This window comes from Spermophilus citellus, assembly GCF_964194105.1.
Source record: "Spermophilus citellus genome assembly, chromosome: 2".
Lineage (NCBI taxonomy): Eukaryota > Metazoa > Chordata > Mammalia > Rodentia > Sciuridae > Spermophilus > Spermophilus citellus.
In genome coordinates, this window is record NC_138183.1 from 77,142,586 (window position 1) to 77,167,649 (window position 25,064).

Below are 25,064 nucleotides of genomic sequence, written 5' to 3' on the forward strand. Positions count from 1 at the left end.
ACAAGTTCAAACAGGGAGAAAAGTCAAATGTAATGATTCTCCATCAGCAGGTCCATGTCTCTGTAGGGTACAGGGGGAGAAGTCATTTCAGAAATTCTTAGAAATGAAGTTGGAATAATCATATATATGCTTTTATCAAAAAAACAACAACAAAAACTATTATATTCATAATAGAAATCACAATAACTCAAGTTTGATAAATTCATGCACAAAAAAGTTGTAGTATACACTTTTGGTAGCTTTCCTATTTCTTCTTTTCTCACTAAAAAACCCTTGATTTTGTCCTGTGACAACTTTCCAAGGCAATGAATGCACCATGCCTGGTCTGAACATGTCCTGACATCTTCTTCACAGTCTCCTGTGCAGTGACTGTGACAATATTCCCAGTTCTGGGAAATAAGGGTAGAGAGGTGCTCAATAGCTAGATCAGAGAAAGCCTTGATGTCATATTAAGGATATCAAACTTAATCCTTAGCTTCCCTTACAACCATACAAAGTATTGCTGATATTCCCATCTTAAAAGAGAAAACCAAGATTGAATAGCTTGACAAAAGGTATATAGCTACTAAGTGGATAAACTGTAACTTGAGCCCAAATTTTGTTTTGTAGTTTTTGTAGCATGCAGGAAATTTTAAAAAGCCCCCCTATCTTCAGGAGTGCAACCCAGTTTGAAATAATTGAGAGCTGATCAAATGAGTCAACGTAATAATATATTTTATAAAGATTGATACAGTGGTGGCAATGTGGTTATTATTGATAAACAAAAGGTTGATCAGTACACAATTTAAATTGCAGCACTGAAAAGGCATCAAGACATCATACAATTCTCATTTCTCGCCTGTGCTTTTTAAATAAAGGCCCCTGAATTGCATACAATTGAAATAACGGCTGACTTTTGTGATTTTAGACCAATGGTCCTACAAAGGAAATTTCCTTTATTTGAATCAAGGTTGAATACACTATATTAATACCTTGTGTCTAAAGTTATTTGTATCAAAGTCTCACACATGGTAGAGACTCACATAATGGCATTGGACTCAAGAGAGAAAAAAAAAAACCCTCATCACAACAAATCATAAAAACCCCAGTACCATAGTAAATCACTGATATAGTCAATTTGACTGCTACTCCTAGTAAAGCTATTTTCTGAAGATGGTGAGTGTTGCTATGGGATGGTAGAAAGCAGCATTTTACAAACTATGGGTTAAAATCAATATTAACAAAAATTAAAAATAGAAGAAAATCACAGTACATAATATGTAAGGTCCATATCTTATAGCACCTGATATGTGTGTGAGTGTGCACACACACACACACACACACACATATACACACAATTACACACATAATGCACACATATGATGGATTAAATATATATTGAACTGTGGTGTAATCCTTATTTTTATTCTAGGTTATGGTCAAAAAAGTTTGACAGTCGTTGTCACAGAGAGCCTGACTTATTGTTTGTGAGCTGTGCTCTATCTGTGCCCTTCCTGCAGTGACAGCAAGTCATCAAGGTAGATTTCAGTCCACTGGCATGGATGTTTGCTGTTCTCCATGTTTAGAAAATTAAAAAAAAACCACACACACACACACAAAAATAGCTGTCAGTGTACCACAGTTGATACTGAATCTTGGTTATGGTTGTTAAAATGTATTTTTTTTTTGTTTCCAAATCACTCAGTAATGATTCATGCATTCCATCTTCATGCTGTAACTTGCAAACCTTGAGAATAAGAAGAAAAATAAATTAATGGATAATTCAAATTCTCATTTTCCTAAATCGTCATACTAACAATAGTAAATCCAAGATGTTAGTAAAAATTAACAATAGTAAATCCAAGTGCAGAAAGATTCTGGAGCCAAAAATGGTTCTCCCTAAAGAACTATATTGAGTCAAAGTCCCATTGTTTTAATCCTTGCATTAAATTTTAAGAATATCTATAAAAATCAGACACCGTGTATTATTTATAGTAGGTATGAATACTACTTGACTTCAGGGAAGGAAACAATTTGAGGACTAGAAGACTATCATGAAGGATATGTGGCTGCTGTGTAATTCCTGTTCGGGGTTATCCTTGATGTACACAAGGAGTGATCATTACCTTCCGAATAAAGGAAGACTATCTTAATACCTGAATTTGGCTTAGAAATTTAATGACAAACCTACTGTACTCTTACTACTGAGTTTATGTTGTAGAACACATTTTTAGTGTCATGATTCACCTTTAAAATATGTAAAATACAAAAATGATTATACCCTTTGACCAAACAAGTGCCAGTTCTGAGAATTTACCTCAGGGATATCATTCAAAAAGAAGAAAACCTTGCCGGGAGTGGTGGTGCATGCCTGTAATCCCAGCAACTTGGGAGGCTAAAGCAGGAGGATAACAAGTTCAAAGCCAGTCTCAAGAAACCTAATGAGGCCCTAGGTAACTCAGTGAGACTCTTGTCTCAAAATAAAACATAAAAAGGGGTGGGGATGTGGCTCAGTGGTTAAGCAAGCACCCTGGATTCAATCCCCAGTACCAAAAAAATACCCAACAAAAACCCAATAATACATACAGATATTTTTATAGCAAGTTACTTATCACTGTGAAACACTTGCAACAACATTAAATATCCAACAATTGGGAGATGGTTAAATAATCTGTGTGAATTTGGGCTATTATGCTAGATAATTATACTATTATTTGATAAATATAAATTATAATTTAAATTTAATTAGAAAATGCCAATAGAAAAACACAAATACTTGAAAATCAAATTTTAATTTTTTAATTTCTTATTCCTTGATTTGGTACTAGACATGTGACATTTTTCTTCTACAGTAAAATGTCAATGTCAAGTTTTAGATTACACTTCAAGTACAGAACTCAACCTTGAATTTTCAATTGGAACTGACAGTTTCATTATATAATAAACTAAAGCTATCTACATATTAAACACTAACTTAAATGCAGAAATAAGCATGGGTGATTAGCCATTATCCTCACAAAATTTTATAAAACAGAGACTAATGGGAAGAGCCAAAATGCTGGATTAGACTGTTAACGCAGATGATTTGTGGGAACACAGGTTATTTTTTCCTCCCTTTTGCTCTTATATTAACATTTTTATTATATAATTTTATAATGAGATGAAATGAATGTTTTTAAAGGGAACTTGAATGTTCCTGGTGACTAGGCTTCTTTGCTATATAGGTAATGATTAAATTTTGCTTCTAACTTTAATACTGAATCAAATGTGTAACTTCAGAGTTTTACTCTCCTGTGCTATTTATTATTTCATTAATAATTAAATTCAGTCCTTTTTCTCTTTCACTATTATTACTTTATCACCATTATGATTTTATATACTCAGAATGAAAAATTAGCTGAACAGGTTTATAAAACATTATGAGACAAAACCTGAAGAGTCATCACTTAAGACATTGGAAAGGCCACCCTGCTAGCTGAGTCTCTGAGTCAGGATTAAACCAGGGTATGTGCTGAGGATGCCTTCTGGCCAGCTCTACCAGAAGACTGTGACTAGAAGAGCTAGGAAAGGTAATGGGTAAGTATAAATAACAGAGTAACTTATTTATGCAACAGAAAAACTGCCATAAATCTTGGAGACAGGAAAAATTGATCTGCTTCCAACTGTATATCTCTTGTAGTGTTTCTTTCTTTCTTTTTTTTTTTAAACCTTTATCCACTATCTGGAACATAAACTAGATAGTCACAAGGGGCATAGATGAATATTTCTTTCCTACTTACAAAGAAAGAGGCAGGGGGTTGCACACATGGAAATGCACTTTCTTTGGACCTGTAGCACCTGTCAGAACATGCCAGCATCTCTTGGCAAAAGGCAGGATATAGAATGGAACAGGATGAAATACCCTGAGCTACATGATCAGGGCTCCTTTCATCTTGACCTATATATAGACTTTAAGGCCAAACTCCAGCGTATTACTTAATCACTGAAGGAAGTGGGCCTGAACTCTGCCCACTGCTGAGAAGAGAAAGGAACAGGTGTCCAGCACCTCAAGTGTCCTTGGAAGCCTCACTTTGGGGCCAGGAAGGGAGCTAACAGTTCTCACACAAGGGGGTCTAGCTCTGGTGCCATCATTTGTGAGGGCTGGACCCTCACTTCATCACCACTCTACACATCCATTCATGTCTGCACCATGACCTCCATTTTGGGAGGCCTCCCTTTTATCAGAGTAACTCAAGGCAGGGGTGAGCAGGCATTATCTGGCAAGATTATCAATTCTACTTACAAGAAGAAATTCTAAAATGGCCCTAAAATTTATTCAAAGGGGTTCCTGCCTACAGGAAGGGCTAATATTGAAATGAGGAGTGTTTAGAACCAGCAGGCGGCCCAGCTGGGCTCGGTCCCCTGGTCAGAAAGGAATTTACTAGCGACATTAGAAATCTAATTCTTACTGTGAGATTACAACAACTAAAGCAGCTGCTTCTCTGCAAAAAATCCAACTAATATTCTTCTCTGCTGGACTGACTCATACAGTCTTTTCTGGATCAGCTGATGACTGCATTTTTGCCTATTAGCCACAGAAATCCTTTAAATTCATGTACTTCAAATACAACAGAAGCTTTACCTAGAGTTTTGTCCTCTTGGGCATGTTTTTAAAATCTGTTTTGTACTTTCTTCCCTGCTTTCCTTTGAGGAATTTTTAAAAATAGGAGGGCTTAGGTTGGGTCTTCAGTTACAGATAGGTATGTGATCTAATCATGACCAGAGGCTACCCTCTCCCTGGTCACAGTGACTAGTTTAGCAAGTCACGTGAGCCAAGCAGGACCAATCAAAATCTTTCCTGGGCTTTTCCAGCTAAGCCAAAAATGAAAAACTGCTTTAAAAAAAACTGTTTAAGAATTGGAATACAGTTCAGTGGTGGAGCTGGTGCTTAACTTGTGGGCCCTGGATTCGATCCTAGCACAACAAGAACCACCACCAAAAAATGGATAAAAATAAGGAAATACACACACACACACACACACACGTAGTGAGAATAAGAAATGAACCTTTCTGAACTCAGTCCACAGCACCAAAATTTATCCACTCACAGGCAGTCTTGAAAAAAAAGATAAGGTATGTGTCCACACTGGGCTTTTGGACCTGGGAGAAGGACACTGAGAACAGATCACACTGAACTGCAGCAGAGCCCTGAGGACACTATTTGAACTACTTAATCCAGATGAGCCTGAAGTCAGTGCTGTCTCTACTTTTTTACTTAAGCTAGATTTAGGTAGATTTCCATGTCTTGCAGCAAAAAGAGCTAATATGAAAACCATCAAGAACATATTTCATAATTTTTAAAAATCTAGTGTTTATTTTTAGGCATTTGTAAAACAGAAATTTTAAAGAAAACATTTAAGGGAATAAATAAAAAGGGAAGCTCTAGATATATTAAAATAATTTTCATTTTAATTTCACTTTGCCCCCCAAAATAATTTCAGTCCCATTGGGACAGTGGTTACTACAATTTTAAAGTAAGTAACAAAAATATGCTAAAAGATGTAACAAAGGGGCAAATATTTTAACCCCTAAAAAAAAAATAACCTAACATACAAAGTAATCAAATCTCCAAACTCAAATTGGATTTCTGATTCCCAGTTATCCTCAAAGGAAAGAATGAATGAATACAATCACTCCTTATTAGCATTTTTATATGCCATTCTTGAGTATGTAATGAACTATTTTTCTGGCTGTCCCTTCTCTACCATCCACTTTGATAGGACTGTACTTACACTTCTGTTTTGCAAGTTGTTGTATTACATCTTCATATACTTGTGCAAAGAGGTCCTCTTCTGGTTTTGTTCCATCTAAGTAAACTGAGAAGGGGAAGAGAGGGCAGTTTTAAATGGTAACAGGTTTATTAATGGATGAGTCCCTTTGTTCTGAAAAGTCTATGTCAGTTCTGATTCCCCTGCCTTATCCAATACAATAGCCTTAAGCCGTTTCTTCCACCCTAGCTCTTTGTTTTGTGAAACAACACCTGATAGTTCCTGAAAGGAGTCTATATTGTGAGAAGCTTGTTAGCCTCCAAGGCATGTAGATCTGTCAGAGCTGTACAGAAAGAAGAGTCCATCTCCAGAGCCATTGCTGAGGTTCTGGCTATAGCATTTCCAGTTTGGGCCACTGGGCAGTGATGTCCTCTTACTGCCTTTCTTTCCCTTTAAAATCTTTTTATTTTTTCCATTTTTACTGGGGAATGAACTCAGGGGTGCTTAACCACTGAGCTACATCCCAGACCTTCTTATTTTATTTTTTTTTGAGACAAGGTCTTGCTAAGTTATTTAGGGCTTTGCAAAGTTGCTGAGATTGGCTGCTTCAGCTTCCCAAGTTACTGGGATTACAGGTGTGCACCACAACACCCAGCTTTTCATCTCAAGTCTTTGATACCTCAATTCCTGTATGCTCTATGTTCCCCAGATCTATTTAGTGTCTGTGTCCTACATTGTACCCTCTAAGTCCATCCTCCACACAGCTGAAGGGTTTTACTCAAAAGAATTTGTATCTATCATGGCCTGGATACAAAGCTCTGTAGAGAGCACCCCACTTCTCATAGGAAAATGACCCAAATCCTTAACTGGTTTATTGACTGACCCAGCCCGATACACCAGCATCAACTCTTCCCCTTGGTTTTCTCTGACACAAACACACCAGCTCTTTTTCAGGTGCAGTTCATTATTTCCTGATCCCTGGCCTTTTCATGTACCCTACCCACTGTCAGGGATGATCATCCATCCTAACCTTTTATCCAGTTAAACTCATGAATTTGTTTTGAATGTGGCATGAAGCACTCTTCCCTGAGTGCTGGGACTTGGATGGTCACCTGGAGTTTGGTATTGCAGCACTTACCCTGGGGAAAGAGCATGCTTATGCAGCTTGCTAAAGCCTTTAATGCTGCTCCCTGAAAGAAGGTCTGCTGCCTGAGAGCAGGGACCAGGTCTACCTTATTCACCTGCTATCTCCAGGCCAGTGCCGTGCACATGCAAGGCATTCAGTCACTGATGGCCATCTAGAAATGGACCAGCTTTTGAAAAGAGGCACAAAGAGAGAAATAAACCAGCAGAATCAGTGTGGAAGAGGGGAACCCAGAGGGTTCAAGTGTCCCTTCATGATCTTCTACATGAGAAAAACTTATCTCAGATCTCAGTCCTTTCTTTCCTACTTTCTTTTTTCTGTTTTGTTTTGTTTTGTTTTTTGGTATTGGGGATTGAACCCAGGGGTTCTTAAACATTGAGCAACATCCCCAGCCTTTTACAATTTATTTTGAGATAGGGTTTCACTAAGTTTCTTAGGGCTTCACTAAGTAGCTGAGGCTGTTCTCAAACTTGTGATCCTCCTGCTTCAGCTTTTTGAGTCGCTGGAATTACAGGAGTGTGCCACCATGACCAACTTCATTCTTACACTTTGAGGCAAATGACACCTAAAAAGTCTTAAATGGAAGGAGAAAAGGCACTTACCAATCTCCCATGGGATGTCCTCCATTTCTCGTCTGTGCTTTAGGTACATGGGCCACACATGGCCATCAAAGTACCCTGGAGGGTCTGGAGGCTTGTAGACTCTTGTACTATCAAAACACGCAGGAAACTTTATGTTGATAGAAACATAATTGATAAAGTAAAATAGCAATGGTAAGGATAATGGGAAAATTGCTCACAGATTAAGTCTAACAGGATTTTTAAATTCAATGGCACTTGGGAAAGATACAGTAGATTCAGTTCTCCAATACAAACACTAACTTTGTAATTCATTGATGATCATTCAAAATTATGTCTTTTCCCCTCAAGTGCTTTACAAAAGAATTTAGACAAGTATCAGTGTAAATAATGATAGAGATACTGACACATTGGATTAAGCTCTAAACTAACTGGTGCTTTTTATAGCTGTTGTAGAATACAGGCCCACTAACCCAAAATCATAATCAACATGGATTGCTTCATTTGGAGATTTAGGAGAAATGAGCCAGAGAGATTGACATAAGGCCCTTTTCTTACAGAAGTACTGCACACTATTCCACATAGATGGCCACTTATGTTGTAAGAGTTAAGACTTCCCTTGTTTGAATAATGAACATTGCTCAATAATTTTGTTTTCCTCACTTCCCCAAAATCTTGTCTTTAACATACCTCCTTCTCCTCTTGCATTCTTCATAGGGAATGGTCAGGAAGTAGCTTCTATTCCATACAGTGTCAAGGGGCCTTAAGATAACAGCATAATTAATTAGTTCAGTCTTTTTCACCATTCACTCAGAGTCAATACTAGAGTAGAAATGCTACTTACTTATAATTAAACAGAAGGAAACCTTCGATGATTAAAATGGGAATTTCCTCAGCACTTGTGCCATCTGTTGATTTCACAGAATGTCCACGACTTTCTATCCAGCAGGAAATGGCTGACATCATCTCTTCCATGTTAAGTGCTTCAAGCACTTCAGACAAACAAAAAATGTGAAATCAATGAAAAAAAAAACAAACTTTGTTATATGGCATTTTGTGATGAGCATTATTTATCTTTCAAGACACCTACAAATACTTCAGATAACCAATTGAAACTCTAATAATATTGATAAACTGGTGTCTGAAACACTATTGCTGTGGAAAATCCCAAACATATAAAGGTAGAAAGTAATTCAGTGAATTCCATGTCTCTGCTTCCAGCTCTGACTATTATAAACTCATAGCTAACTTTGCTTTATTGCTTTTATTTTTATTTTTACCTCAGGAATTGAACCTGGGGTGCTTAACCACTGAGCCACATCCCCAGCCCTTCTTGTTTTTTATTTTGAGACAGGGCTTCCACTAAGTTGTTTAGGATCTCCTAAGTTGCTGTGGCTGGCTGATCTTCCTGCCTCTACCTCCTGAGCTGTTTTGATTATAGCTTTGCGCCACAGCACTGGGCTTTACTCTCTTTTGACTATACAAAAATCAAAAATTTTTGGAAGACAAGTACAAAAGAGAAATGACAGTGGAAAATATCTGTAATGTATTTGGCACACTGTATTTGGTGAAGAGCTAATAAAATTTTTTAATAAAACAAAGAGCTCTTAAATTACAATGGACATGAACACACTATTTTAAACTCTAAAATGTGCATACTTTTTGAACTTGTAATTATGATTTTAGAAAAGTAGCCTGTAACAGTTGTCAAATTGTGGTTACCAAGACCAGCCCTGAAGACTTATCAGAAATACAAATTCTCAGCCTTAGAACTGAATGAATTAAACTGTCTGGTCTGGGCTCAGAGGTTTTTTTTTTTTTTTTTTTTGGTGTGTGTCTGTGTGTGTGTGTGTGTGTAAAGTTTTAAAAAGTATGGATTAATTTAGTTAATAGATATAGGACTACAGAGATTTTTCTGAAATGTTGTTACTTTTAGTAAATGATACTTCTCTATAAAAATTGTCAGCTGCATCAAAGTCTTTCAATTTATTTCATAAGGGTGTTCTTTTTTTAAATTTTGTTTTAGTTGTAAATGAACATACAATATCTTAATTTATTTTAATATGGTGCCAAGGATTGAACCCAGTGCCTCACAAATGTGAGGCAGGCACTTTACCACTGAGCTACAGCCCCAGCCCCATAAGGGTGTTCTCATCACTTTAATATCTGCAGGACTGTAGTCATAATATCATTATTGCTTTTGGTATTTTAGTTTGTGCCTTCTTTATGCTATTCTTTTTCTTTCTTTCTTTTTTTGGTACTAGGGATTAAACCCAAGGGTGCTTAACCACTGAACCACATCCCCAGCCCTTTTTAATATTTTATTTAGACACAGGGTCTTGCTGAGTTACTTAGGGCCTTGCTAAATTGCTGAGGCTGGCTTTGAATTTGTGATTTTCCTGTCTCAGCATCCTGAGCTGCTGAGATTACAGGCTTGTGCCACTGCACCCAGACTTCATGTTTTTTTTTTTTTTTTTATGAGTCTTGTTTAACCTGTTTGGAGACTGCTCATATTCTTCAATCTGTAGATTTGTCTCATATTTAATTTGAGAAGTTTTCTGCTATTCCTTCTTTGAATTCTTTTTCTTGTACCAGGGATCGAACCCGGGGTGCTTAACCACTGAGCCACATCCCCAGCCTGGTTTTTACTTTGAGACAGGGCCTCACTAAGTTGCTGAGGCTGCCTTTGAACTTGCAATCCTCCTGCCTCAGCCTCCCGAGCTGCTGGGATTGAATTCTTAGTACCACACACTCTTTCTCTATTCTGCCTCAAACTCCAATGATATAAATATTAGATCTTCTGTTATTGTTCCACATTTCTGGTTATTTTTTCATTTTATTTCCTTTTGTTCATTGTAATTTCTATCCCTTTGTCTTTTAAGTTCATTGATTCTTTCCTTTGCATTACTGATTCTGCTGTTGAGATCATCCAGTGAGTTTTAAAATTTTGGTCATTATTATTTTTCAGTTCCAAAGCTTCTTTTTTTTACATCTTCTATTTCTTTACTCAGATTTTCTAATTTTTTACTTGCTCTGAGCAAGTGCAATTGTTTGTTGAGACCTATTTATAATATTGCTTTTAAGCCCTCATCACATAATTTTGACATCTGTCTTATCATGCCAGATGTTTATTGACTGTTTCCTTACTCAAGTTGAGATTTTCTTGGTTCTTGACATGACAGTGATTCTCAGTTGTGTCTTGAAAGTTTTAGGTGTTGAGTTGGGAGACTGTGGATCCTACTCAATCTTCTTTTATTTTGCCAGCAGTTATCCCACTGAAAGGTTTGTGCAGGGGCCAATGGGGATGGATGCTCAGCCTGCTGCTGGGCCCTGCTGATATGTGGGAAGGGAAGAGCAGAGCACTGGTTCAACTCCATGGCTGCCAGGTAAGGATAGAAGCTCTGCTTTCCACTAGGTCCTGATGACAACGGCTGAGCTACCTAGGTGAGGAAGGCGGAGTGTCAACCCACACCCCATCATTCTGCCTGGCCTCTGCTATCAGGTTTCCTAGGTGGCTCTTCTGACCCCACCTCTATGGTGATGTGGGAGCCGGCCAACTCACACCATCTTGCTGGTGCTGGGTGGGCCTAGAAGTTTACCTCTTACTTGGTGCTGCTGACACTCTGAGGGAAGCATGTTTTTGTTTGGGTGAAGCAGGGTGGAGATTATCAAGAAGATTTTCTACTCTGCTAGGCCACACTTTCCTGGTCCTGTGATTATATAGTACAGGTTTCTTGGAGCTTTTCTGCCTGTACCTACTGATGGCTCCATGTTGCACAACTCCCCAGTATCTCATTCTGGGAATGTGAGAGGCAGAGACCCCACGGAACTCATAGCCATGTCATTTCTTAGGTCCTGAGTCCTTAGCCAGTTCATAGTCTTCTTTTCACCTTTCAGTCTCCCTTTGCTTGTTGGTTGTATGATATCTGGGGTTTTCTGGGGACAAGTGCATGGAGTACTGCATACATGGCATACATTAATTGTGTCCGAGTGGCAAACCGCTTACCCTGTAGGCACATTCCTGGGAGTGAGGCCGCATGTTGCAGTCCCCGTGCCTGCTCCACAGCTTACTCCTTGATTGGTAGCTGCAAGGACAGTTGGCCAGAAATTGCATTGGTGGCTGCCTGTAATCTGCTTAGCTACTGCCTGAGTATATATAGATAGTAACTGTGCGATAAAATCAGACTTGCTTCCTGCTTGGTCTCTGGAGGTCTTGATTAGCGACTCCACAGCCACATTCTCCTCTACCCTGTTCTGTGGACCTCCTCGCTGGATGAGAGAGAGCCCACGCAGGGTTTCTGGCTGTAAGAGGGAGGACCAATGAGAAATGGGGCTAATTTTGATATAGTCAGTCACAGGGACAATGTGGTTAGAACCAGAAGTCATACGAGTTTTGATATATTTTTGTTATTAGTTAAAATATTTTTAGTTACACTGTGATTTACCTTTTTTGTAAAAAAATTTTTTAGTTGTAGATGGACATAAATATTTTTATTTTATTTATTTATTTTTATGTAATGCTGAGGATAGTACCCAGTGCCTCAAATGTGCTAGGCAAGTGCTCTACCACTGAGCTAAAACCCCAGCCCCACTGTGATTTACCTTTTGATCTATGGGACACATAAGTGTACCGCTTCAGATAAAACATGAGGCTGTTTGGGATTTGTTTTAAAAGGAGAAAGTGGGTGGGTGTAGATGAAATATAACTGGCCAAACAGTCATCATTTTTAAAGTTGGACAGTGAACCCATGAGAGTTCATCATACTTTTCTGCCCACTTCTGTATGTTTAAAATTTTCCACAAGAAAATGTTTTAAAAATTAAAAACAATACTACTTAACTTTCAAGAAATTCAGAATGTTCACCTTTGCCTTTTATTATTGATTAATCACTGTAATTAGAGCACCTCTGTATCCCTTCAACCCCCTGAACTTGATTAGGATTTGCTCCATGCTCTTGCATACAGTCTGTTAGGGCTAATGTCCCATGTACTCTTGCACAAACCCTGTGTTCTATTGATGTTGGGTGCATGCTCTATATAGGTCAATTTGGTCAAGTTTGTTAACTCCTCTGTTAAGTTCTGTTATAGCACTAGCAATTTTTGTCTGCTAATTCCATGAGGTCCTAAGTGTTATGGTTAAACACTGTGCTCCATATTTGTATGTTGATGTCCTAGCCCCCAGCACTTGGAATGTGATCCTATTTGAAAATACATTCTCTGCAGATATTAATTAGATAAGATGAGGGTGCACAGAAACAATGCCAGACCCCTATTCTAATAAGACTGATGTCTGTAGAGAAGGGGGAATTTTGACATAGTCACAGGGACAATGTCCTGTGAAGATGAAGGAAGAGAGAGTGTGATGCAAAGAGGCTGGGGAATGCTAAGCACTCAATAGGAAGCCAGGAGAGAAGTGTGATGAGCTTTTCCCCACAACCCTCAGAGGGCCCCCGTCCTGCCTACTCTTCCAGTCTTTGGAGCCATGGGACAATACCTATTTGTTTAGGCCATCCAGTCTATGGTACCTGTTAATGCTATCAAACATGATTGAAGTTGTGCTAAAATCTCCCACCATAGTCATGGATTTGTCTATATTCCTCTTAGTTCTGTCAGTTTTTACTTTGTATGTTTTGATGTCATGTTATTAGGTACATTGAAATTTTAGGTTGTTTTATCTTCCTGTTGAATGGACACATTTATCCTTCTGTATCCCTAGTAACACTCTGCCTTAAAGCTTACTTTGTCTGCTCTGAGTATAATTTGTACAGTTATGCCAGTTTTCTCTCAATAGACATAATTTTTTCCTATCATTTTACTGTCTACTTTTCTGTGTTCTCAAATTTAAGTCTCTCTTTTAAGGAGGTTATAGTTGGCTTTAAAAAAATTCAAGCTGGGCACAGTGGTGTGTACCTATAATCCCAGCAACCTGGAAGGCTGAGGTAGGAGGATCAAGCCAGCCTCAGCAATTTAGTGAGGCCCTTGGTAACTTAACAAGACCCTGTCTCAAAATAAAAAATGAAAAGGGCTGGGAATGTGGCTCAGTGGTTAAGCATTATTGGTTTTAATCCCTAGTACCACCCCTCCTCTCAAAAAAAAATAAATACAGTCTGACATCTTTGGAGTATTTTAATTTGTTTAACCTAATGTAGCTACTGATACTTTTGGGGATGAAATCTATCACCTTATTCTTATTTTCTATTTGTTTTTCATTCTTTGATTTTTTATTCCTGCTTTTGATTTATCAACTATACTGCAAAAATTGTTTCCTCTATAATTTAATAGTTATACACTTTTTTAAAATTGTAAATGGACACAATATCTTTATTTATTTTTATGTGGTGCTGAAGATTGAACCCAGTGCCTCACACATGCAAGGCAGGCGCTCTGCCATTAAGCTACAGCCTCAGACTCAATAGTTATACACTTTTAAATTAATTTTTTTAATGTTTATAAAAGTGTCAACATCACCTTGACTTAGCTTATATTTGCACATTACCTGAAAAGTTCAAGTTTTTCTTTACGATAGACTCCTGGATGGGGGATACTTGAGCTCATGGTATTTTAAGGTATTTGAGACTCATGCTCAATATTTTTTTCCAGAAAGCTTGTATCAATTTATACTTCAGTCTAAAGTACCTGTGTACATTTTTGACTTACGGAGCCCATGCAATCACTGCTTTAAAGATCTTTGTTTACTTGGTAAGTGTTAGATCTTTAGGCCAAAGTAACTCCATTTCGAAAATCAGCATCCACCATTCTAAGAAGCCTGCTCCAAAGAGTCCCTAACTACCAAAACCACAAAAAAGATGCCAAGTAAGAATCACAGGACCAGATGGATTATTTTTTAACCACTTCATTGTACATGACTATAAAGTTAAGATTTTTTTTCAGCAGGCTGCTGTGCCTTGCAGAAGGACAGCCTGGCAGATAGTCTCTGCTTGCACCAGCCACCCTAACAGTAAGTAGGAATAAAGGTAACTTGCAATTCTCTGACAAGTTTGGAGGTTGAATATTCACTATACATTTACTAATCAAATGGCCTGCTGCTTCTGTGAACAACTTATTCACATACACACCATTTTTCTACTGGGATATTAGTTTTTTTCTTATCAGTTTGCAAAAACTCACTAAAATGGAAGAACGGTGATTCTTTTTTTTTTTCTTATTAATACAGTATTTATTTGTCTTCCCTCTGTCAAACCCTGAGCCAACCACTTTCCCCAGATTGCCTGAGGAAGTATAGGAAAAGGGACATACAAGGCAGACAAGACATGGGAGAAAGAATTTGAGGCGGAGACTGCTCCTTCACATGGCGAAGAGGATGAGAAAGGCCACCATCAGGCAAAAGAGCCCCATAGCCTCTGAGAGGGCAAAGCCCAGAATAGCGTAGGAGAAGAGCTGTTGCTTCAGAGAAGGGTTCGTGGCATAACCAATGATAAGGCTTCCAAATACAGTCCCAATCCCAGCCCCAGAGCCAGCCACCCCAACTGTGGCATGCCCAGCCCCAATGAACTTGGCTGCTGTGTCAATGTCCCTTGAAATGGTGCTGGTTTGGAAGCGGCGGTGAGGGATAAGTGAGGTCAGGGGACATGGGACTGCCAAGCTGCTGAAGCTCTCATATGTCAGTGTCTCTTGTTGGTTCAGAACCACTGCAGACAGTGGTCAGCTCAGCAGATGAGAGGTGCTCCTGACCAAGGAGTGGGTGGAGAGGAACCTGGAGCAGGCATACATTTTCAGGGGGTGAGGGGCCGTGGCAAGAAAGCTGCTCCCAGTGCAGAGAAGACAGAGAGAACGGTGATTCTTTGTCAAACTGTGAAACCAGTTTTTCATGGTTTCACTCTTGCTTTGTAATAATCTTTCTCAGTAAGCTTTGTATGAGAGAAGAAAACAATATCCTGGTTGCAACTTGACACAAGAACAGAGAGTGGGTCAAAGATTGTTTTTCTTAAAACTATCATGTGTCTATAAGAACTCTTACATAACACTTTCCCTCCAAGGTTATCAAAGTTAAAAATAATGTACTTTATGACCCTTTAAGATAGCTCATTCTTTGCCAGTGTGCATAAGTACTCAATGTTCATTCTGTTAATTATAAAGGTTATTAAGAACATTAAATATAATACAGTCTATTATTATGATATTCTCTACAGGAAGATAAATATTTTCTGATGGATTTTGATACTTTGGTTACAAAATAGTGTTAGCTGTGGGTAAGGGAAATGAGGTGAATGCATCTGAAAGATATTCCCATGCCTTCCTGAATAGTGAAAAGAAAAAAAAAAAAACAAGCTGCCTGGTATTCAGGCCACCAGGAAGAAAAGTTAGAAGAGGAAAACTTAGGGTTCGCTCCAGGAGAGATAGTCTGGTGGGGTGAGGTTGGGGATTTTAGTATAGTAGTTTTTTATACCCAGGGCAGGGTTAAGTAGAAAGATGTTGAACCTAATCCTAGCTTCAGAAGGAAAATCTATTATCTCAATGTTTTAAATTTTAAATATAAATCTGGGGAAAAGATCTATTTAAATAGTTAAACATAAATCAGAAACCTACAAATGTAGGTTCACAGTACAACAATATATTTAAACATGTTTTAAGGTTTGAAAAAGAAAATGAACATAAGCGCATGTTTTACAAGCTAATCTACTTACCATCATACTGCAAAAATCCATTTTTATCTCTCTCTACCTCAGACTCTGGCTGGAAAAATAATAAAGTACCCATCAAAACAGTATTTAGGGAAGAAATGATGCAATTACACAATATAAAGAGACAGCCTTTAATAAATGCTTTGGAGGATGATAAGCGCAAAGACCAGCACTAAAAGTTGGTGCCCTCTAGTGGATATGATGCACTACTGCACTGAGTTGCTCTACAAAGGCACATTACTCAGCAAAGGTTTGGGGGATGTAATTCAAATAACTTTGTCATTAAACATTTTTGTGCTAAAAATTTTTACCTTAAAGAAGTCATCCTGAGATATTACGCTGCAGTTTGGGAGGTGTTTCTGTAAGTTCTTAGCCAGTGTTGTCTTCCCACCATTTGTCACACTGAACCAAATGAAAAAAAGAAAACATCCAGAAAGAATGCATTATGAACATGAACATTTTAAAATGAACTTTTTAGAAAAATATTTACTGATCCAAAAATGACTTCTCTCATAGGTACTGCTTTTTCTATTGGCAAAATCAAGGGCACTAATAGATATGCTACACTAAATAGTAAGAAATAAGCTGGGAAGGATGGAGGAGAAAGGCAACTACTTATCAGGTAAGTGAGTTAGGTACTATGATCGGAAAATCATGTTGTGTTGGAAGCAAAACAAATTTTTGCTTATGGCAAAATTCATGGGGTTAATATGCGACACAGAAAAAAATGGGTGGCACATTTTAGTGCAAGTATATAACGGGGAGGTCCACAGTCATTTATCATATCAGGTCAGTTATTTGTCCTTCTGGCTGGATTGTGACATCAAGGAGAACTGATACCTGATTTTTCTGTGTCTTGTATCCCTGCATGGCACAGGGGAGAAACTGCTCTATTCAGTCACCTTTTCAGAGGGTTTTAATCTGGGACTCATGCACCTCCAAAGGATCTGTGAAAGAATTCAGGTTTTTGTGAACTTAAATGGGAAAGAAATTAATCCTTTATTTTCACTAAATTTTAACAGAAAGTTAGCATTTCCCATAATTATAAGTAATAAACCAGAGTAGTATTTACAATACCCAACACTTTGTCACCAATAGAAATTGCACAGATTTTCATCCTGTACTACAGCGGGATGGATATTATCAATCAGCATTGATGCTCATTATTATTTCTAAATTTACTGCAGTTTTAAAACCTACCAATGTATATTATATTGTTATTAATTATGTTAACAAAGAAGTGTATACTTCACATGGTACAAATTTATTTAAAAATATTCTATAACTATATATATATATTTTTTTATTTTATTTTTTATTTTTTATTTTTTTTATTGGTTGTTCACAACATTACAAAGCTCTTGACATATCATATTTCATACATTAATAACTATATTTTAATGTAACTGATTTCCTTTGTATTCTTGGTTTTATTTTGTGCATTTAAAATCACTGCTCTAAAAAGAGGTCAAGATATTGTATCCCATGTGATTCAAATGTATGATATGTCAAGGTCATTGTACTGTCATGTGTAACTAATTAAAACAAATAAAAAAATAAAAAAGAGGTCAAGATTTTACAATGCTACCAAATGTCCACAGCACAAAACCCCCAATTGTACCTCTATTTGAAAGAATCTGTGCTTAATCTCAGATGAGGTCATTATTGCAATGTTGATAATCTTTAGAATAGTGAAACTGAACTATTATTCATCAAAATTATTTGTTGTATATAATCACCTAATTACCTTTTATCTACGAAGAAGAAGAAATGAAGTCACAAGATTTTTCATTTAACCTTTACAATGCATAGTTGGGTAGGATATTTGAAAATAAGGAAAAGTAAGTATGTGTGGGTATTATGTCTTGAGAGAATACTGTTATGACCTTTTTCCTTTTAAACAAAGTATCTGTAAAACATACTGAAAGTCCATGTTTTATATAATGAATATTGGTTTAAAATAGGAATATACATGGGTGCCTTTATTAGGGCTAAGCAATCTGGTTAGAAAATGTGTCACTTTCTAGACTTTTATACCTTTGGTTAAGATCATGCAGTTGAACCATAGTAATTAGATCCCTTCTCAATGACTTAGTTGGAGCCAGTGAGAAATAATCACCATTTTTGTGCAAGGTTTGGATTAGTTAGGAGATGCAGGTCACAGAGAGGATAGGGGGAAAAAGGTATAAAAAGTCTAAGCCTAGGAGCTGAGGTGTAGCTCAGTGGTAGAGCACTTGCCTAGCATGCACAAGGCCCTGGGTTCAATTCCCAGCATAAGTCTGAGCCTAGGATTTGAATGTGGAATGTGGCCATCCTGGTCAGGTGACAACTTAGGACTCAGTACTTTCTCCTTCAGCAGACTCACAACCTCTCTCACATGCTCATGCCATCCATCCTGGGGGTGAAGAGCCCCCAGAACATGTTCCACCCTAGGATTAGAGGACAGAAAATGGGTGACTATTTGGTGACACTCACTTCTTTGTTTACGATATCCAAATAAATGTCCAATTCCCGGCTTACTTATTTTTTACATGCCAGGTAACAAGAGGGCTCAATGCAGTTGGAACATGACAGTGGCTAGGGAGAAGTTAAAAAGGGAGTCTAGAATCACTCAAACAACTAAAGAATTCATTATGCATCAGGTATATATGAATGTTCCCATATTCCAGTTTCTGAAACCAAAGATTGAAAAGTTGTATATTAAGAAAACCTGCCCAAGGTAACAACTAGTCAGTAGTGGAGAGGAGACACAAAATCTACACCTGGATCTTGGTGGAACTCTAGAGAATCTGATGAAGGTTATAAGCCCCTTTCCCAGGGGCTGGGAATGCAGCTCAGTGGTAGAGGGCATGCTTACTGTGCTTAAAGCCTAGGGATCAATCCCCTACACCAAAATACATGTATCCATACATAAAATAAACCCTTTTACCCCAAAATGAATATCTTCACATATGCATTACATTTTCAGGAGGCTCATGGATGCCCCTAGATTTTAGCACTTCTACAAGTTCTTACAGTCTTAACAGAATAATGACCTCATAGGGCAGGAAGTGGTTAGATACCCAGGGAAGCTACAATGCAGTGGGTTTGGAGAAGGATGGAAGGCAGGGACAGAAGTCCCAGTGCTGAGTCTCACATAGGCTTCCCACAAGTAGCAGCACTAAATGAAGTCGTGGTGCTTGTTACAGAGGAAACAATGGGAAGGAAGCTTTCCTTGGGAGTAAGGGAAAGTAACTAGCATACGTGACACACAGGTATGAGGCACGTTTGTGGACAGAGGACATCATACTGGAACATGGAGAAGAAGGAAATCTTACACACACGGAGAAGGAAAATCAGCGTGGATCCTCTAGGGGACGGTGCATTTGCTTCCCCAGGATCCATGCCATTTTTTGAGGTCTGGTTTGGCAGCAATGAACCCCACGCTCAACTCCAGAACAGGGCCTACTTAACCAACCAATGTTGTCCCATCAGTTTTACCCCAGGGACTGAGGGTATGTGAACCAAGTTGGTCCCTAGTGGTAGGCCAAAAAGAAACATGTAAGTCACAAGAAGCTACTTGTAGTAGCAAAATCCAAAAAGAGGAGCAACTGTAGGATGAATCTAGATGAAGGCAGAACCACAGTAGTGTCTAATCCAGCTTTGCCTCTGGTGATAGCTCCAGAAAGTAAACAGTAAACTGTGTAAAATGCCGCTGACTGACCCTTCTCTTTCTGTCTATGGGAAACACTCCCATCTGCTGGTATTGATGTAGCAGCACTCTACAACAGCCTGCTCTTCTCTAGGACTCCGGATTTCCCACTGCTTCTCCTTCTACCATCACAACCACATGAAAACTTCATTAGGTCAGCTGGGTATCCTGACTAGCTGTTTGCAGCAAAGTTACTCACCCACCAATTCCAATGACAAATGTTTTCATAATTAGTTTTGAAAATCACGTCTTCCTAATATTTCCTAAAATTAAAAAAAAATTGAATATCATTTTGTTGTCTAGAGAGGTAAGAGAGTCATGAATTAGCACCAACTGAGAGGGGAGGATGGCCATGATGGTTTGTTACTCCAGCTTCACATTACCCACAAGCTGTGACAAAGCTTTCCTGCTGGTAAGTCACTGCCAAGTACTAACATCTGGTGCTTGCTCAGGGCCTGTGAACTAGTGTCTAGTGAGCTGAGAGGGTCCCCCCACCACAGCCATGCACACATCTGTTAGTCTCTCTGTTTTCAAGATCATAGAAGTGTTGCCAGATCATAGAGAAGTCTGCAGACTTTCAGTTTCTCCTTAGCCAGGTCACCTTTCACCTGCAGATTCAGTTACCTGGGTGACTCAAGCATTGCTCTTGGGCTAGACTCTCTTGTGAAAAAGGAAGAAAGTCACTAATGGCCAGAGGCAATCACGAGTTAATGTGCTTTCCTGGCATTATTTCTTCATCCAAAAGCCTAAATCCAGGGCGTGGCTAGGCAAATTCTTTTGAAAAGGGCCAGATAAATATTTGAGGCTATGCAGGCCAAGAGACCAAATCTGGGTTATTACCTAGGGGACTTACATCACAAGAGGAAAAAACAAACAAACAAAAACCAAAAAACAAATCTTCACAAACTTTTTAATGACACTCAACATATAATCATAATTACATACATTTTGTGTATGTGGGGGCAATTCAAGTCTGCTACCGAGAAGAATGGCTATCCCTTTCTATTGGGATAACACGTCCCTTAACTGGATTTCAATGCCTACGTTCTCTACTGTGAAACCGCCAACATTCAGGCAGAGGGCCAGGCTATCTTATTGACCCCTGGTCTAGGGCATTTCATCTACCAGCCCCTAAAATTCACCAAAGGGATCCTTGCATATTACATCATTTTCATCTCTAAGTGAAAAGGAGAAGTATGGCTGGAGAGATCCTTAGAATTGTGGTTCCTGGAGGTCACTCCTGATTGAGGCTGCTTTTCCTGTCTGCTCTTGTAGGATGGTCAGGGACCTAAGCTGTGCAGCCAGGCATGAGTGGCTGCTGAGATGAAGGCTTCCAGCAGCCCTGACCCCTCTTTTTCCTGACCTGTGTCTATACTCCTCTGGGGTGTGGGGTGTGAAGAAGAACCTGCTGGGGAGAGAACAGTGGTTCCTTGGCTTCTTCAGTTTATCCAGAATATTTGAAATGGGTGTAATTGCTTAAGGTTAGGTTCCACTTTCACTACAGCCTATGCGAGAGAAGAATTTGAGTTTCATCTGGAGTCCCACTGTTGAATATGCACCTCAATCCAAAGTGTCAATGTGAGTCAAGAGAAAATCATAACAATGTTATTGTAAAATACATTTTTATGTTATAATGTTTCTGTTTTGAATTTCATTTTATCCTATTTTTTCCCCTCAGTATTAGGGATCCAACCAAAGGGTGCTCTACAACTGAGGTACACCCCCAGCCCTTTTTAATTTTTAGAGGTTGGGTCTTACTAAGTTGCCCAGTTTGACCTGGAACTTGAAAGCCTGTTTATCAGCTTCCTGAACTGCTGGGACTGTAGGCATGCACCCTGTGCCCAGCCTACCCTATTCTTATTTTTGATATGTCAGTGGAAAGTTGTGAATTACTCTTTTTTGGGGGGAAGGGAGAAGTTGCCCTTCATTTTGAGATGGTTTCTGTCCTTCCTCCCCCACCCTCCCTTACTGGGTGTTGAACCTGATGTACTTAATCACTGAGCCACATCCCCAAACCCTTATTTTATTTATTTATTTTGAAACAGGGTCTTGCTAAGTTGCTTAGTGCCTTGCTAAATTGCTGAGGCTGGCCTTGAACTTGCAATCCTTCTTTCTCAGCCTTCTGAGTATCTGGTATTACAGGTGTATACCACTTGTGTCCGGCTGAGATGGGTTTCTTTATTACCTTTTTTTGGTGGTAAAATACCCTTTATCTTATGATGTCAGTACAGGGTGGAGACTGATATCCTTACTTGGTTAAAAAAGAGAAAAGTCACGACATTTTTTCTTTCCTTGTCTCCACCTTATTTTTGGATAGTTTGCCAGAGCACAAATTCTCAAGCTTGAGGTATAGTCTTAGAGATCACTTAGCCTTCATTTCTCAGAAGCAGAAGCTGGCCTAAACTGGAATGACATGCCTGAGGTCTTTCAGCTAATAAGTGAAAAAGTCAGCAATGAAACTAAATCAATTGAGTTAACGTCTTTCCATCACCTCCAGCTGCTACAAAGCACTTTATTAACAAGAGCATGAAAAGGATGTTGCTTGTGTGTTAGTTTGTCAGGCTCTGATATATAATTGATGGAGCATACGTTTGCTGTGCACACTGAATGGAAAGGACTTCTGATCCCTCATAATAATTGCCACATCTGTGCACACACATGAAGAAACTGCCTCAATTACCTAGCATGTGAATAACAAGCAAGTGTGGTTTATGGCACTGGAAATAGGCTTGAGGGGGTTATGTGTGTGGAAACTATCAATTCAGAAGGCAGGGAAGTCAAGAATCTACTTATAAAATACCTCTCAGGCAGGAACAGAAGCGGACTCCTTCAGTCAAATGCTAGTTTTTATCAAAACTGGGATTTCCAGCTCTACCTTAGTTAGCAATCCAGGTCTGTTCAAGATAGTGTTTGGTTAAAATGTCAAGTGTACCCCATTAGCAATGAGCAGATGACAATGTGGGAAAGATGGGAAACTCAACATGCAGAAATAAGGTAGGTGGCTGGGCTGAGTAACAAGGGTATAGTGCAGAGTGGATCCAGAAATCTATGATGCCACCTATTTCAATAAAAGGGTTGGATGTACAAGGCAACTTCAGTTGAACTCCAAGTTCAGGAAGGGCATTGTCTGCCTCCATATCACAATCTGTTTATTTCACCATCTGTTGCCCTTTTTAAAAACTATTTAAAAATCAAATTTAAAAAGTTTGCAATGAAGAGCTACCAGGCTACAAATATATGCATCAGGAGATTTCAAAGAACCAAACACATGTTTGATCAACTATGAACTGCATATCTTTTGGAGAATTCTTTTGAACTTTCCAGTTTCATCAATTCAGGGAACACTACCTCTAGGAATACCTACCATCTCCAATCTTAGAGAATATTTATGTAGTTCACTTCCCCAATGTGTGCAAAGCTTTCTTCAACAGCAGAGAACATTTGCATGAGAACAAACTAAAGTGGCAAGAGCAATATCCAAATGAACAATTTTTTAATACTTTTTTCACCCCAAGTTAAATGTTGTTGAGTCATTTTTTTTTCAAAATTAGCATGTGTTTGTGTTTAATCCATTTCACTACTAACTATGGTGAATTTTATTTTTTTGGACTGGGATTGAAACTGGGGTGCTGTACTATTGAACTACATCCCCACTTTTTATCCTGAGACAGGGACTCACCAAATTGCTGAAGCTGGCCTGAGAATTGCGATTCTCCTGTCTCAGTCTCCTGAGTTGCTGAGATTACAGGTGTGAACCACTGCCACCGTCCAGCTAAAGTGGTGCATTTTGGATTCTAAACTATGGAAAGCTTCCACTGGGAATGTGATCAATCAACATACTATAAGAGAGTTAATTCCCTAACACAAAAATGGCCTAAGATGACAACTGCAAACAAAAAGATGTTTTTCAAATGCATCTAAAGGACAGTCTGATATTTAAACCAGAGTGAAATGTTTTTAGAACTTCTCATTCCTTTATTTTGGCTATTCTTCCATGAAGTAGGGCAGTCTTTTCCTACTTGTTTGAACTTTGCTCCCTTAAACAGAGAACACTTCCAAGGTTGTTCTGAAAATGTAAACCACGCCCCTTCCTGGTTGGAATCACTGTTTTAGACATTTTTTAACCAACCCCTATTAGGAATTTTGAAGCTTCATTTTATGTAGGTTTTTAGCTAAACAGTATTTTCTTCTCAATTTTTCTTTTTCTAAATATACAATAGATTTACAATACTGACTATACTATTTCAAATTTATGCACTTTGCCTTTCTTGCATGCTCCAGTCCTAGTTGCCAAAGAGACTTAATCAATCTGCTAGGTCAGATTTACTTTCTCTTGTAAAGTGCCAGGAAGTACTGTTTTTGGCCTTGCGAGGCAGCTGGTCAATCCTGTGTTTGTAATGACAAAGGGCCACAGCCTGCAAATGAGCGTGGACATGTTCTACTAAAACTTTATGAACACTGAAATCTGAATTTCGTATAATTTTCACGTGCCACAAAATTTTATTATTCTTTCTACTTCCCACAGCTATTTAAAAAAAAAAAAATCCTAGTCGCACAAAAACAGGCGGCAGACGAGGTGTAGTTTGTCAACTCAAATGACATTGGAAGGACTGGTCCTATGGGGGTTAAGACCTAATCCTGTTCCTCGGTGATTTCTCCATACAAATGTGAGGTCCCCAGGAGGCAGCACTCTCATTTTCAGGGTTCTTAGGGGGCATGAAGGCCTTACAGCATTGTAAATACATGTCCTGCCCGGTTCAGAGGGAAGAGGCTCAACAGGACTTTGAAGACGCTGCAAGGTTCTGGGCTGCAGCACAGGAACACTCTAGAAACACTTCTGGCCCCAGAGAGACAGCGCCGGGCGGCGCGGCTGGGGCAGGAACGTACTCACCTGGGGCCAGTTCGAGTCCTCCTAGGCAAGCGGCAGCGAGACGGCCAAGCGCGCGCCTGTCACCAACCCGCGGATTCGTGCCGCTAGCTAACCGAGAGGCCTACAGACACTTTCCCCGAGCGAGTCAAGGTGCGGACCGCCACTGGGAAGCTCCTTTCCCGTCCGGTCGGGACGCAGAGCCAGGCTCCAGCCTCCTTTGGGACGGGGCTTTGGCGAGCTCGGCCTCGCGCGCGTGCCCCTGCACGGATCCGGCTCTTTCCCGCCGGGGGCGCGCAGCCAGGCCAACCCTGGCGCGTGCTTGCGGCGCCCTCGCACGGCTCCGGGTGGTTCCGCCGCCGTGCGCGTTACCCGCGTCCCCGCCACGGTGAAGCTGCCAGCCCAAGAGCCAATTA

At 39.2% G+C, this 25,064-nt stretch overlaps 1 protein-coding gene and 1 pseudogene across 2 annotated transcripts; both read right to left on the reverse strand.

The window, feature by feature from the left end:
- Positions 1–127: 127 nt before the first annotated feature.
- NMRK1 (nicotinamide riboside kinase 1) lies at positions 128–24,992 on the reverse strand. The gene is made up of 9 exons (XM_081278789.1): positions 24,673–24,992; positions 19,981–20,044; positions 16,402–16,492; positions 16,094–16,142; positions 8,293–8,440; positions 8,139–8,210; positions 7,473–7,579; positions 5,751–5,834; positions 128–1,726 (listed from the first exon to the last, which is right to left on the reverse strand). The coding sequence occupies exons 2-9, from the start codon at positions 20,007–20,009 to the stop codon at positions 1,707–1,709; spliced, it is 600 nt and encodes a 199-aa protein (XP_081134915.1). The 5' UTR covers positions 20,010–20,044; positions 24,673–24,992; the 3' UTR covers positions 128–1,706.
- On the reverse strand, positions 14,596–15,264 carry LOC308640847 (ATP synthase F(0) complex subunit C2, mitochondrial-like; annotated as a pseudogene). Its single transcript has one exon. The product of its transcript is annotated as an ATP synthase F(0) complex subunit C2, mitochondrial-like (transcript).
- Positions 24,993–25,064: the final 72 nt, after the last annotated feature.